The 16,392-nt window shown below is 42.3% G+C and overlaps 1 protein-coding gene across 1 annotated transcript; it reads left to right on the forward strand.

Moving 5' to 3' along the window:
* The first annotated feature begins 551 nt into the window (after positions 1-551).
* Positions 552-12,907, forward strand: LOC144258991 (acetylserotonin O-methyltransferase-like). Its single transcript, XM_077807147.1, has 8 exons — positions 552-623; positions 2,251-2,425; positions 5,496-5,625; positions 6,603-6,671; positions 7,229-7,347; positions 10,557-10,697; positions 11,935-12,057; positions 12,696-12,907. Exons 1-8 carry the CDS (start codon positions 552-554, stop codon positions 12,905-12,907), a joined length of 1,041 nt encoding a protein of 346 aa, XP_077663273.1.
* Positions 12,908-16,392: the final 3,485 nt, after the last annotated feature.

Here is a 16,392-nt window from a genome sequence, read left to right on the forward strand (position 1 = left end):
TGAGCAATTCCATAATTTCACTGGCTGATAAACTTGATTTGAGATAAATAAGGATCTATATTTAAGGATCCCATAGTTCCACACTGGTGCCAAAATCACCCACTCAGAACAGCATAGAACTAGTATAAAAGTTTGCCGTTGTACCATGGTTGTGATTAGACCCTGAATTAATGTAACTGATTTATTACGTCTTGATAAACTGTAACCTCCCCTGTTCAGGATTTCGACATTGTAAACACTATCATCTAACCATCTTTATTTTGCTTTCTTTAACTTCTCATTAGCTTTTAAAATGCTATTTTGGCTGATAAAATACATAAATTCATAGTAATTCTCCAGCCTGTACTTTATGGACAGAGCCAAAGAACAGCAAGAAACCTAATAGAAGTAACTGGTTGATTCAAATTCTTCAACCAATATGTGTGTGTTTTAATAATATCTTTCTCACAACTAATAAGGTTAAGTGAACTCCCCAGTGTGATCTGTACTTAGTGAAAAAGAGGCTTATTTAAATGACGAAGGCAAGATCTCTCACAGAGTGCTGAAGGAAAATGAGCTCCACACAAGACCTTGACTATCCTCAGATCTTATTTCAATACAACAATGGGTTTTTAGTCTCAAAGGTAAGAATGACAAATAATGCTTAGAAATTATATTAAAACTAGGTAGGTAGAAATTTCCAAACTCCATTTAGATGGTTATTTTAAATCTCAGGAAAGGAACAGACTCAATACAAGGGGTCCCAATTTTAACCTCAATCTCTTAGGAGTTTGTCAAATTTTATCTTGAAATAGTCATGATGAAAGTTTGCAGAAAAAAACCTGTGAGAAATGTCACCTTCAAAGATGGGCCAACTCTGAGATAATTTATCCAGCTCCTTAAATTTTGGGGTTTTGGGTAAAGGGAACCCAGGTCTGCACCAAGTTGTGTTATTATAAAGTCTTCCAAATGATGTTTTGCTAAATTAAAATCACCCAAAATCATGCCAGTCTGTTTTACTAAGAGAATATCTCCACATACCTCTAAATTTTGGGTTTTCGGATAAACAGACCACAGATCCAAATGACCCTTGGTTTTGATTTTGCAAAATCTAACTCCAGATAACACAGTTTTGCAAAAATATACTCACCTACAGTGAATTTTGCATATCTGTATTTACCTTGTGCTGCAAAAGAGAACACAGTGGCTTATTTATATTCTGGCAGATTATATCCCTTGGGGGCAAAACAGATCTAGTTTAATGACTGTCTTTCAAGAAACAGAATGGTAGTAAGGCAGAGGTGGAAACCCAGAGATTTCATTTCCCTCCTTGAAGATATTTTTACAAACCATGTGTTCCAATTAGTATTTAATATTTCCTGCTCTGTCAAAAGCCAACACAGCAAAACAAGAAATACCATTCATAGGTGTGTGTGTGTGTGTGTGTGGTGGTGGGGAATTAAATGCCCAATGAGTCTCCTTTCCACTGTGGAGAGAATATAGGCTAGTTCAAACAATAACAGTTTTCTAAGCACCCAGAGAGGCAGTGAATGGCCAATATTTTTCAAATTCACACTCTTAAAATATATTTTTGAAAGATAATCGGAAGGTAATTTTGATTCTGCTGGATAGTGTTATGTTATCTCTTAGAAGGAGAGGGGGAACTCTGTGGAGGTTTACAAAGGATCATGGCAAGCAGGAGATCAGAACTGGCACGCTCTGGCATTTTTGTGAACGTTTTCTATGACCATAAAATATGCAATCTAGCATTATGCGTTCCATGCTAGATAGAAAGACATATATAAAAAGACATTTGTTACAATTTGGGGATAGGCTATTAGATCTATCTAAGGGGTCCAAAGCTTTTAGGATTGTTTCTGGTTTTGCTGCATGAGACTTTCATAGTTTTTTTTAACAATACGTCACATCATCAGTCTATTAATCATAGCACAGTGCCTTTAAAATGTGGTATTGTAAGGATCTGTTCTAAACCTATAAAGGCAAAAAAAATGCATACACAATACCTGGCCTGAATATGTGATTATTTAATGGGTAGATCAGCACGGAACAGAAATGAAAGAAGCAGCGCAATTTAAGCAATGGCCTCAGTGCTAAAAGAAACTGCAGTTTAATCACAGCATTGCGATGGTTGAAAAACACTTTAGTGGTGGTTTTTACAATTCTTGTAAAATTTTCTCACTTAAGGAGCTGCTTATTGGGGGGGATCTGCACTTTCTCTTACTCCCCTGCCCCACCCCCGTTTGCTTTCAGATTATGTTTACCGCCTGTGAGTTGGGAGTGTTTGATCTATTGCTGGAGTCAGAAGGGCCCCTGTCTTCAGATGCCATTGCTGAACGTTTGGGCACCAGCGCCAGCGGAATGGAACGGCTACTTGATGCCTGTGTGGGATTAAAGCTCCTGGGAGTCGAAATGAAAAGTGAAGGAGGTAATGTTGTCAGGAAGGGAGAAGGCTAGCAATTCAATCACTGTTGGTTTTAAGGTTTCAGAGTAACAGCCGTGTTAGTCTGTATTTGCAAAAAGAAAAGGAGTACTTGTGGCACCTTAGAGACTAACCAATTTATTTGAGCATGAGCTTTCGTGAGCTCCATTTGTGCTGGAAATGGCCCAACTTGATGATCACTTTAGATAACCTATTACCAGCAGGACAGTGGGGTGGGAGAGGGTATTGTTTCATGGTCTCTGTGTGTATATAATGTCTACTGCAGTTTCCACGGTATGCATCCGATGAAGTGAGCTGTAGCTCATGAAAGCTCATGCTCAAATAAATTGGTTAGTCTCTAAGGTGCCACAAGTACTCCTTTCCTTGTTGGTTTTAAGGCCTTATTAAATAGCATGTGCGAGACTAAGTTATAATATTGAACGCCAAAATGCCAGAATGAGGGAAGAGGTACAGTGTGATCTGAAAAATCTCAATGCAGCAGATTTACAAAAACTGAACTTGGTAGAAGTAAGAGAGTAAAACAGATGCATAGTCACTTTTCTACCTCTCCTAAGAACCTCTTTAACTCACTGGACCAAATTCACAAGCAATAGTAATTACCCATAAGGGAAGGGAATTTGAGACTAAGCAGCTGTAAGGGAATCTAAGAGAGTGTTGTAAGATGTGTAAATGTATATATAGTGTGGAGGTCAGAAGAAGGTATTAGTTACACTTAGACTTCTTTAAACTCTCCCGCTGACTTGGCCAATTGTCTTTATATCTTCATATTAATTATCTTTATTTCATAAAGGGCAGTCTCAGATTTCCTGATCTAAAGATATTAGGCCAGATCCTCAGCTGGTATAAATTGGTGGAGCGCCACTGAAATTGGTGGAGCTATGCCGTTTACACCACCTGAAGGTCTGTTTCTGAGAGGTGTTTCAAACAATAAATAACTCATAACACAGTCTTTGGATAATGTAAGAAATCTGCAGCTCCAAATGATCAATTTAAATTAGTGAATGACAAATGTATTCAGCATTTGCGCCAGGCCCCATGCATACAAACCTCTTCTCAATTGCTGTACTCACTTGCAACCTTTCAGAGTCGGCTGCATTAATCTCTCTCTCTCTGTCTCTCCCAGCTGTCAAGCTCTATGAAGACCCTCTCCCCAGTCCTTCCATCACAGCTAGGTGTCCTCCCCATGGGAATCAAGCAGTGCTCTCAGGATTAATATAAACCCATTGGTACACTGGGTCAGAAAGAGTATTCTTACTGTGTTTGCATAGCAGAGGGACTGCTAAATAAACATAAAAGAAGAATGGCCTTTTTACAAGTACCTTCTCTGCTCTTAGGCCATGTCTACATGGGGAAGTTATTTTGGAGTAAGGAAGGGGGAACTTGAAGTGCTATAGCCATTCCACAGTAGCTCCCCTCGTGGATGCTCTTATTCTGGAATAAGAGTTAGTTTATTTCAGTTTAGCTTGGCTTGTTCCAGTTTAGCTTGATTCACTTCCAAAATGGATTAATCTAAATTGGAAAAGGATACTGATATTCTACAAAAATAGTGTCAGCACAGGGAGCTCTAATAAACAGCTTTTCCAGTCCATTTCAACATATGGACAAGCCCTTAGAAATCTGTGGCCAGTTCAGAAGCCACCTACACCCTTTCCATGGAAAACAGCCCAGCTGCAGAAGCCTAAACGAGGCAGCATCCACCCTACTAGTGGAAGTTCAGCTGGATGCTTCAAAGGAACTTTTCTCCTCCGTGGCAGCCACCCCTGTGGAGAGCACACACAGAGACTTTCCTGGAGCTGCCCATACCTCAGTCTTCCCATCACAGACACTGGGTCCTAAACTTTATTCTTACTGTGTTTGTTTGCATAGCAGGGGGACTGCTGTGACACACATCCATGAAGAGTGGCCTTTTTACAAATACTTTCTCTTCTCTTAGGCAACATCTATATGGGGAAGTTATTCTGGAATAAGGATGGGGGAATTTGCTGTAGCTTTTCCACAGTAGAATAAGATTTGGCTTGTTCCATTTAGCTTTATCCACTTCTAAAATGGATTAAACTAAGCTGTCCACATGGGGAGCTTTTTCCAAACAGCTATTCCAGCCCATTTCACCATGTAGACAAGCCCTTAGAAATCTGTGGCCACTTCTGAAGCCACCTACACCCTTTCCAGGGCAACCAGGCCAGCTGCAGGAACACAAATGAGGCAGCATCCACCCTGCTAATAGAAGTTCAGCTGGATGCTTCAAAGGAACTTTTCTCCTCCGTGGCAGCCACCCCTGTGGAGAGCACACACAGAGACTTTCCTGGAGCTGCCCATACCTCAGTCTTGCCATCACACACAGTGGAGGAATAGATTTAAAGCCTAATCTGGCTCTCATTGAATTCAGTGGGAGTTTGCCTCTGTTGTAAGAGAGAGAACACATTCTATAGCAACCCATATGTCTGTCCGTTAAAGACATATCGTGAGCATGGTACGAGTCCAAAGCTTTGCATCTGTGAGATGACTCCGATAATCAGTCAGCGAGAATACTGAAATTCAGTAGCAGTAGATGGCCTCAGAAGTGTCTGAGCTATTCAAGTTAGGGATAATGGGTGGTATTATGTCCTGGGGACTTAACTCTCCACATTGGTTTCCTCACCAGGTAAAAAAAGACTGGTATGTTAGGTGTTATTGCTGAAATAAGATGCTTTTGAGTATACATACTAAAAAGCATAGTGGCAAGAGATGTCACCACAGCCGTGTGGCTTATACATTTTCCTCTTGCTCTTTCACAAAAGACATGCTGGTAGTGATGGGGTGTGCTTATAACATTCTGGAATCCTTCACTCCAGTTCTTGCAGAATCTGACGGGTAGACATGGTATGGTATGCTATGCATGCATGCCCCCGGGCCCTCCCCCATCTCTGGTCTATCTAGAGTGGGGAATCTCCTGCAGTTTCTTTGTTGCTTTGGTTACATTCCTACAGCTTGTTCTTGTTATAAAGATTATGCTGTAAAACAGGCTTTGCACAATGACAAGTTTGTAAATGTTAACTTATCTTCTTTTTCCTTTTAGCCTTTTACAGGAACACAGAGCTTTCCAACCTCTATCTTACAAAATCAAGTCCCAAGTCTCAGTATCATAATTTGATGTACTACTCCAAAACCATCTATTTGTGCTGGCACTACCTGACAGATGCTGTGAGGTAAGGAGATGAAATCTTTTGTCGTTTGCACAAAATTCATGTGCCAACACCCAGTGCAGTAAAGCACTTTGCTACATTTGTGAACCTTCTCAGGAAGAGGCTTGTCTCTGGGGAAACAGTAGAAAATGAAGACATATGTAACCCACACACGTCCTGGGTGTAGTGCTCTGTCCCACATAGTGGCACTGAGATCACTTGGAGATTAATGAATCTGCTACAGTGTTAGCTAACAGCTATGTGGCTTGAGGGGCCTGCATTTAGCTCCAGAGGTCCCAGGTTCAGTCCTGCCTGCTGATGATACTCATTGGCTGGTAATTGTTTCAGAAGCATGTTGAAGTGCTAAGTATCGCTATTATTACATGTTTACTAGTGCTTCAGTGGATGAATTCACTGTAGATTCAGGAAATATACTTCTATACTATGCTTCTTTGGTGTGTCCCAAGGGGAACATTTAATCATGACAACAGTTTCTGTGGAGGGAAGCCCTCGGCCAGGCAAATGATGATGAATAGTGACTGAGGGATGCTTGCAGGGATCCTAATTGGTTTTGTTGCCAAAGGCAGAAGAAAGTGAGGAAGGAAGTCAGTGTATATTGGGCCAGAATATACATATATATATGTAGCCGGTACAAGTCAGCACAGCTCTTTATGGAGCTATGTCAGTTTACACCAGCTGAGGATCTGAGCCCTGTCTCTGGTACATCAAATAGCAGTTGTGTTTCCTTCCTCCGAGTGGTGTCCAATAACGAACATAAAATAATAACAAAGTAGAGGTTGATTTCCTTTCTGAATCTTTTGGTTGTGGATTTCAGAATGATTCAAGAAATCAAACAAAGGGTAACACTTGTAATGCCACAGGTGATTCCCTTTTTCCTTAATAAGTTTAATAAAATAGTACCTTTATAAGCCAAAATTGCCACCAGTGCAGCAAGGTGTTAAACCAAAAATATGCTCACAATTTTCTAATTTTTTTTTAAGAGATGGGAAAAACCAGTATGAGCGAGCATTTGGCGTTTCATCAAAAGACCTCTTTGGGGCTCTCTACAGGTAATAATCAATTTAGTGCTGTGATGCTTTTTTCTATTTTGTATTACCATTTTGATGGTGAAATATGATGATTAGTCCTATTCACATGAAAACCCCGTCATTTCAATGGTATCCAGTGTTGAGAATATCTGTTTTTTCTAATATGCTTGTCACTTTGGTATCAAAGCAAAAAATTCTTACTTGCAACTTATCATGAAAAGCTTGTTATGTACCATAGTTGGTATACTGAAAAATTCCGTTAAATGAAAAACATCTGGGGACCCTGAGGCTTAGCATCATAACACAATGCTAGATGATAAGTGTAACATGTTTTTCTTCTGGTAAGTTTCATTAATATGTAGGAATATGAAATAGGGTGGATTTATTTTTAATGTTTTGAATAGCTAGTAGTGTAAGTTCTTTAATAGGGGACACAGTAGTCTATTGTGCATACTGGCTTAGAAGCAGGGTTTAATATAGTATTTGAGATAATAGTTTGTGAAAGAGTAATATGCTAGCCATCAATGAATGTGTCATAATTTACTTGTGCTACAAATAATGTTCTTTTAAATGACTAGATCAGAAGAAGAGATGATCAAATTCATGTATGGTTTAAATGCAATTTGGAGTATTTGTGGCAGAGATGTGATTGCTGCATTTGACCTTTCAGCTTTCATGGTCATTTATGATCTGGGAGGTAAGTGTCATCAGAACTTTGAACTGTTTTCTTTGGTAAGCTATGGATACATATTGCACTTGTTCTTCGACCTGTGTGAGCAATGGAAAAACAGAACAGACTTCATGGCCAGGATCAATCACAAGGGAAGCATTTTACATTTTGAGCCAAAGTCCTATAAAAATATGAAAATGATAAAAGCATTAGGAAGCAGAATGTTTTCCTCAGTCTAAAGAACCCCATAGATCTAAGTAGCAGCTTATTTTCCTTCTCAATGATTGGTAGGTTTTTCTTTTGCCATTGCTTAAGAAATTCTGCCAGAACAGCTTCCAGGATATTCTTCACTTCATTCAGTGACTTTAGGTTGATGAATTGCCTACATACATCTTACCACAAAAAAGCTTTACAGTTGTCTCTGTGTTTCAGTCCTGTCAGGATTTACAGCACCATGCAATCTCCATTTCTACTTCTCCCCTGCTGTTTTGCTCTCTCAAGTTTCTAAAACACAGAAAGCAGAAATGAGTCTGGCTAATCTGTTCTGGCCATTTTCACTTCTCAACCTCTAAAGCCATTCAGTATGCCTCAGCTGTGTCTTACTCTTCCTTGCAATGGCCTTACCTATGATTTTCCGATTAATATTGATGACAATTTTCTCCTGGAGCTGTGCATACCATTAGAACAGCCTCTGCCAATGTAGTTCCCTTATGGCAGCAAATATAGCCCTGTAATTTGGCTGTAAAAATTCTGCAGATATTTTCAGTTACACCGCAATCACTTCTGTGCTTTTCATGATGCGACTGATGTATTAAGGTCTGCTGCAGATTGTGATGATGATGATGATGATGATGTTTTCAGTGTCATGTATTATTATTTCAAAGTTTTCTTGACTACATTTGTTGGGTTACTTCCATGCCCATCGCCCTGATTCAGCCTCAATGGGAATTATCATTTTTATTTAAGGATAGGCCTGTGCTTAAGCACCTGGGTGAATCAAGGTCCATAAGCATGATCTGTTCTGCCCTCCGACTATTTCATTTTAAGTAGATCTGGCTGGGAAAATGAATCTCACACTGCAAAAGTTTCAAGGTTTTAGAAATAAACTGTATCCCAAACTGGGATGAAAAGCCAAAATTTCAAACATTTTTGCAGAAGAGAAATTCTGCAATACTTCATTTTGGAAACACCAAAGTGTTCCTGGAGGGGGAATATTTCAAAGTTTCTCAAATGAAAGATGCTTCTTGGGAGCTCTGCTCTGGGGCAACCCCACCACAGGAGCAGTTGAAGAGCCAGGGAGCTGGGGGATCCTGGAAAACTGCTCGCCAGATGGGTTGCTGGCAAGGTAGGGCAGGCAAGCTGGAAGTAAGTTAGTTAACCTGAAGCTTAATGTATTCATAGCCATGGAATCTTTCCAAATTGTCCCACACCCCACTCATCACTTGAACTCAACTTAAAGTCCCTTTCCCCCCTTCTGCCTTCTCCCCAAGACAAATGTACTGGTTGTCTTGAGATTTCTTCTGTGCTTCTCAGACTGGAATCAGTGTTTTTATTACAAGGGATTTAAAAGTGTTTGTGGTGGCTGTTTGTATAGAATTAATATTGAAGAGCCACCGTAAAATTTGGTAGGCTCAAAATTTGAACCACTTGCTTCCCTCCCACCCTTCTTTCTGTTTGCAAAGTCCTTATACAGTAAATCTTTCTGTGCCCTTTTTTGGTCTGAATCGAACCCCTAAAATAGTTGATGGGAATTGTCCCATTGACTCCACTGATCTTTGGAGCAGGCCGTTGTTGAATGCTCACTGCCCGCAGTCTTATGCAAATGACTAGCTCTGCAGGAACAAACCCATGTGCTTGTGGGATGGAGCAAAAGCAGCGAAAGCAGAGAAATCAGGTCAGTTTTCAGTTCATTGTTGTAAACAGTGAGAAAAACATGAATTTAAATATCATGGGGGAAATAACCTTGACGTATGCGGTCCTTTTAAGGTAAACTAACTCAACTCATGCTCCTCACCTGTTTCTTTCCCCTCTGGGGTTTGTTTTACAATACAGACAAAACCCATTCTGAACTTTAACTGTATGGTAATGTTTTGAATGGTGAATACTGGATGTGAATTTTTCCCATTTTTAACAATTCAGTTATTTTTCTCATTGTGGCATTTTCTACATACCAAGACCTGGCTTTTGGTGTAAACCTAATGGGAGGAGGTAAGGGCTTTTGAAATCCAGCTTGTAGCGAAGTGTGCCTAGAGTTTTTCATGCATTCCTGCAGTGACTGTGCTGACTGTGACCATCCTGGGACTTAGGAGACCTGGGTTCTATCCCAGCTCTGCCCTTGGTTGGCTGGATGACCTGAAGCAAGTCATTTCCCATCTCTGGGCCTTTATTTTTCCAGCCTGTACAATGGAGATTGTGCCTCCTTTGTGAAGTGCTTTGATATTCATAGGTTAATAGCACTATAGACTCATAGACTTTATTATTTACTATATGCCGTCCTAATGATTGAAGATGGAAGCTTTAAAACAGAAGCATGGTTCGTTGATTTTCGATAAGGGGAATATCTATTGTGGTAGGTCACTGGTATTTTAGCTTTTAGTTTCATGTAATGCTGGTTGAAATTTTTTCAGAATATTTTCATTAAAAAATGAGGTTTCTGTTTTGTAGTATTCAAAAGAGACCCAATTTCATGTGTTTAACTTCTCATGTTTGATGGAAAACACTGAAATGGTTATCTCCATTTCCTGTTTAACAAAATGCAGGTTTTCAGTGAAATAAACGCCCAGTAACTGCATTCATTTAAAAAAAAAGTCCTAAAAAATTCCATGACAACTAAAACTTAGGAAAAGTCAATATTTCAGAATATTTTCATATTCAAAATGGTCATTTTTTGAAAGAAAAAACTCGTCCTTTGAAAGCTTCCAGCCAGCTATAGCTGCATCACACCATTAAAACAATACCCTTTACAGGCTGGTGGTTAGATCACAGGACTGGGAGCAGGGAAAATTGGGTCCTATTTCACAGAAGACAAAGAGAGGCTGGGAGACCATGAACAAATCACTTACCTTTTTTGTACTTAGTGTCTCCTTCTGTAAAATGGATACTAACGTTAACCTATCTCACAAGGCAGCATGAGTCTGAGTTCATTGCAGTCTAAGTTTCTGAGATGGAAGCTATTATAAAAATGACCAGTATTGTTATATTTGAACATTTACCCTGTATTTCACTTTCACTATAAGGATGTGCAGGTGGTTTGGCCCAGGAATGTATTTCTTTGTACCCAAATTCTACAGTCACAATTTATGACCTACCTAAAGTAGTGCAAGTGGCAAAGGAGCGTTTTGTACCCCCAGAAGAACGTCGGATCACTTTCCATGAAGGTAAACTGGGTTCATTTTGTGTGTGCTCATCTGCAAAGAAAAATGTGCTGAAGAGACCATGTTTAATGATAACAGAGTGTACTGAGCAACGTACACCCTGTGGATTGGGTTACTCACCTGGGAGAAGCTATTAGTTGCCAAGGATGCAAGTCTATACCAAGGCCTTGAACATCATCCCTATTAAACAGCAAAGTAAAAATTAAAAACCAAACTCCATGCTGTGTCCATCCTAGCTCTTCAGTGTCATGCGATAGGGATGCGGCTTCACTGAACAATTGTGGGCAGGTCTAAAGCGTGCAAAATTGCTGAAAACAGTAGGTTGTTTAGATTAGTGCAATGTGACTGGCCACAAAGGCCCATAAGGACGTCCATGCTACATTTGAAGGGATAAATGCTGTTGGGGTCCTGTTGCGATATAAATTGAGTGTTGAGGCATCTTGCTTTTAGATGTCTATTTTTATTATTTAAATCAAAATAAATGGTCAGTTTTCGGGGGGTGGGGATTGGAGGAGGAGGGGAGAGATAGAGAAAGGGGACCTGGCAGTGAAGAAGGGGAAAAAGTGGAAGGGGTGGGGGAGAAATGACCTAAAAGCAAAGACAGAGAAGTGTGACAAACGGTTTATATGGGTGAAGCAGACAGGAAAGAGAGAGAGAGAGAGAGAGAGAGAGAAATTAAATTGGTATTCAAGTGGATGGATAAAGAGCACATCAGCAATTATCCAATACTGGGAGATTTGCCCTCTAAGTGGGCTGTGAATCTTCTTTATTTGTACTGTGGTACTACCTAGATTGGAGGAGGTTTTTTAAATTAAATTGATGTAGAAGGAGGTGAAAATTAACTTTTTCTGGTTTGTTTAGGGAACTCTCACCATACTTTCTTTTTATTGCATTGTATGTACGTTCATTTCCGTCTCTTCGGAGAAATTGTGAAGCACTAAAATGTTTCCAAAGAATCAGATATGTCTCTTAAATGTTTGGTTGCTTACATTTTTTCAGGCTTCTTCCACACTTAACACAAACATACCCCCTTCACACTGCCACACAGCATTGAGAATTTTTGCCCTACACTGTTAGTCACTGCTTTGCATTGGTCGTGAGCATGACAAGCCAGAAGAATGTAGTTTCCCAGCAAGTCTTTTGAGTAGTTTTAGAGCTAGCTTGTACTTTTTGCAATACCAAATTTAAAATGTTTGCCTATTCAGGCCTGTTTTTTTGCATTGTTTTTCTTTTTTTTCAGGAGATTTTTTTAAAGATCCAATTCCAGAAGCTGACCTGTACATTTTGGCTAGAATCCTGCATGACTGGGCAGATGACAAGTGTATGCAGCTACTAGCAAAAATTCACAAGGCTTCCAAGCCTGGTATGTTCTCCTCTTTGCAAAATAGAGATTTATATGCATCATTTGTTTTAGACTTTTTTTTTTTGAAGGGCCATTTAAATGAAAGACTAAGTAAAGAAACATACATTGAAAGCTTTTCTCATTTTAAATCAGAGATTTGTATCCAGGCCATGTGAGTAATAATGGCCAATGTGAACATTTTCACAATTGGTTTCTAGGTTTGGGCACTTCACTTTAGACATGGAAGGCCAGATAGTTAAAGTTATTTAGGTGCCTAATGATGTTGACAGGCACCTCTTCAATTTTTGAAAATTTCCAGTCTGCATTTTTAGGTGCCATAGGGCTTGATTTTCAGAGAGGCTTGGCAACCACACCTCTGGGGTTCATTTCTGCCAGAGTAAATAAACGTTTCAATCCCAACTAATAGGTTCCCCTTCATTCTCTACTTTGAAGTACAGGAAATAAGTTAATTGATGCATAGAATCCCTCTTGCATCCCTCTTTCATTAAATACTGTAGCAATATAACGTGATTTTTCTTTTTGTATAAGGGGGATTACTAAGGTTATGGAAATACCTAAAAATGCAGTTGGAAAATAAGCTTTAGTATCCTCCTCTGACAAATCAATGTGTTTGTTTTTAAATCTCTTCATCCCACCAGGGGGCGGAGTGCTGCTGGTTGAAACACTTTTGAATGAAGACAAAACTGGGCCTATAGAAACCCAGCTTTACTCTATGAACATGTTGGTTCAGGCTGAAGGAAAAGAACGAACGCCATCCGAGTACAGCAAGCTCCTCACTGCAGCTGGTTTCAGAGAGATTCAAGTCAAGAAAACAGGAAAGCTCTATGATGCCATTTTAGGAAGAAAATAATTCTGTCTCTTCTTTCTTGTCTATTGTTAGATGTATGAATGCAGTGGAGTGATCAGCTTTTACTAGACTGCAGCAATGAACCCAGCTCATAGTTAACCTTGTCACTTTCTCTGTACAACAATACACTGTTAGAACTTTCATTCATTATGTATGTTGAGCCTACAGGGATTGACGGTCTGCCAGCTTGAATGTGACTCCTGTTTGGCTCTGGACTCTCTAACTGTGGGAATAAAGTAATTAACACACATTTAACAAGAAATAGCATGTGAAAGCAACAATATGGAAAGCTTATACTACTTGCATTATACATTTTTCAATTCTGTCAGACTTTGTACTTTCCCCATTTTTTGCATATTTAACATAATGTCTGACCCATCTGGGTTTGTACTCAGCTTTCTTTCTGCAAATATAAACTGTACATCACTGTACTGAATACTGTTGGATGCACTGAGATTCTATGAAAATGTATGCAGTGTAAAGGGAGTGAACTCTTTCTTGTCAGGATTTGCCATCTTTCAGTTTCTTCAGATGTTTAATTCAGTCTCACATTACAACAACAAGAGGACCTCAGTATAATGAAAAGTATCACATTCAAAACTAATCAAATGAAGTGTTTCCCCCCACTCTGTCTGTGGCACTCATGCTACAGGATACCACTGAGTCCAGGAGCTTAGCTGGATCCAGAAAAGGAGTAAACTTTTATATAGATAAGAGTATTGTAATACTCATTTATACAAAGCAATTTCTAGAACACTTAAAGTAGCTACTCTAGCACAGTGATGAGCTGCCAAAATCTTAACAACCAGTTCCCTATAAAAAGCTCTGATTTAAGCGATGTGCCAAGAGGTGGAGGAGGCAGGGGTGTAGTGGCAGGGAAGAGATTGCACAGAGGCAAAAGGGGCTTGTTGCAGGGGATGCAGTGGCAGGGAGGGAGTGGCACAAGGGAGAAGTGGTCAGCAGGGGGTTGTTGCAAGGGGCTGGCAGGCAGGGGTGTGTATGTGCCCGGGGTTGTTGCGGGGGGGTGAAGGTGGCAGGGAGGGGTGAGCTGGGGGGTCCCGAGGTTGATGCAGGGGTGAAGGTGACCATGGCTGGCTGCTGGGGGAGGGAAGGGGGCTGGGTGGAGGCTGCCCAGAGGCAAAAGTGGTGGGACAGGGTGGGTTGTTGGTGCAGGGATTGCACAGGATTGAAGGAGCTGGTTGGTGGTGTTGGAGGGGGTAGCACTGGCTGGGGGAGGGGTGCCCGGGTTGCTCCCACATACACCATTCCCCAGGCCAGGAACTGGACCTGCCCACCCCCTGGTGCTCAGCAGATCCGTGCGGCTTCCTGCAGCCTGGCTAGGTACCTTGCAGGCAGAGTAGACACCCAGCTTCTCCGCCCAAAGAGCAGAACGCAGCTGCGCCTTCTTCCCTGCGCCGCGGGCCAAGCTGGACTCCCTGCTGCCCCCAGGGCTCTCAGCGGTGGTGCAGGCAGACAGCCCCCCCGTGCCCAAGCCAGGCTCCCTGCCACCCCTGGGGCTCTCGGCGGCGGGCTGCCACCAAGATTCCCAGGGGCGGCGGAGAGCTTGGCTCGGCCCATGGCGTGAGGAAGAAGGCACAGCTGCTACTGCTAGTCCCTCCTCTTCCCTGCTCCACCGCCAGCTGCTCCCCCGGGGGGAGGGACTGGCCACGCCGCAGGCGTCCCCTCTCGAGCCGGGGAGCAATGGCAGCCTTGTGCTCCACTGTTTTAAAAATATGGGGGCGGGCACCGCTTTTTGGCGACCCCCAACCACTTGGTGCCCTAGGTAGCCGCCTAGTCCACCTAGTGGTTGCACCGGCCCTGCTTGACAGAACCCCCGGAACTCCCACGCCTACCCAACCCGTTCCCCGTCCCCTGACCGCCCCCCCAGAACCTCCGACCCTCCAACCGCTCCCTGCCCCTTATCCAACCCCTCCTCCCAGCCCCGGCCCAGCCCCCTTACCATGCTGCTCAGGGCAGCGTGTCTGGATGCCACGTGGCCTGCTGGAGCTCGCAGCCCCACCCCCTGACCATGCTGCTCAAAGCGGCAGGCGCTGCAGAGCTGCCGAGGAGCGGTCCAGGGCACTGGTGCCAGGGGCGTGGCACGCTGAGGCTCTGGGAGAGGGGGGAAGACGGGGGAGGGGCCGGGGGAGTCTCCCCGGCCGGGAGCTCAGGGAGCCGTAACAATTTTTAACAACCGGTTCTAAAACTGGTTCAAAATTTAACAACCGGTTCGTGCGAACCAGTGCAAACCAGCTCCAGCTCATCACTGGACTCTAGCACATACAGGCAGGACTTGACTGCCCACTAATCCCCCCAGACCAGACACAACACATAACAATATACAAGACTACAGACTACACACTAAAACAGAAATGCAGCACTGTATGTTGGTGGAGGTGCTGTCTGCACCGATCATTACGCTAACCAAAGTTGCTGTAGTAAGCATAATTTAAAAAACGGGAGTTTTGGAAGGAATAAAAACTCTTATTCCAGCTGAGTATCAACTGATTGTTAGAGGACTTTCCCTTCAACCTCCCACTTCCCTGGTTCTTGATGCGCAGACAGCAAATCTGAAGTGTAGGCAAAGTGATGTTTATTGGGGTTAGTTCCAAGCAAGCATGTCCATAGCTCTACACGCCGGCAGAGTCTGTTTCCCAGGGTTCTGTTCCCAGCCCTGACGCCGCAGAGCATTTACCCCACGTTCCCCTTCCCAGCTCTGACCCTTGCCTGTGTCCCCATTCCCATCTCCTCCTTCTTAGCAGGCCCAAATATACCTACAATGCACGCCCACAGTCCCACCCCTTACAATTTTTGGTCATGTTCCATTTTGAGTCTGGGGGTCTTCATCCCACACCTTTTGTACACCATGGGAGGGGTAAGGAATGAGGTTGTGCTTGGGTCAGCAGTTCTTTGGGCTTTTAGTGTTTTATATCGCTCCCCCCCCCCACCCAAGCCCCTTTGCCCCTCCCATCTGGTTGCTTGATTTTGCCTTGAGATAGGGGTCGAGGCAATCTTAAAGTATGCTCTGAGTAACACTTTAACTGCTCTTATCTGTTCCCATTGTACTAAGAAATCCAGCTGACTAGGCAGAAGCAACATCACAGTGTCTTTGTCCTTTGTTTACACATATTAGTATAAGGGTATCAAAAAGTCAAACCCCAAATTCTATCCCAGGCTAACAAACAGACCTATATACTAACACTGATCACTGAGTATTGGGAGTTAGGAGGATAATTTTTCTGGAAGCAAGTCACCCCTCAGACACCTTGACCTGGGCTGAATTCACCTTTTGAGGTGAGGTAAGCAGAGTGGGGTTGGGATCAATGTTCCCTCTAATTTTGGACAGGCCGTGTGAGCAAAAAATTTCTTCTGTGCAAATTGTTGTGCGTGCGGTGTTTCGCCGTGTGTGTGGGGTTTAGGATCTGTGGGCGCCCACGCACACGCGCACAGCTTTGAGGGAACAATGATTGGGATACAGTCTCATGTGT

This window comes from Eretmochelys imbricata, chromosome 1, assembly GCF_965152235.1.
Source record: "Eretmochelys imbricata isolate rEreImb1 chromosome 1, rEreImb1.hap1, whole genome shotgun sequence".
NCBI classification, from domain to species: Eukaryota; Metazoa; Chordata; order Testudines; family Cheloniidae; genus Eretmochelys; species Eretmochelys imbricata.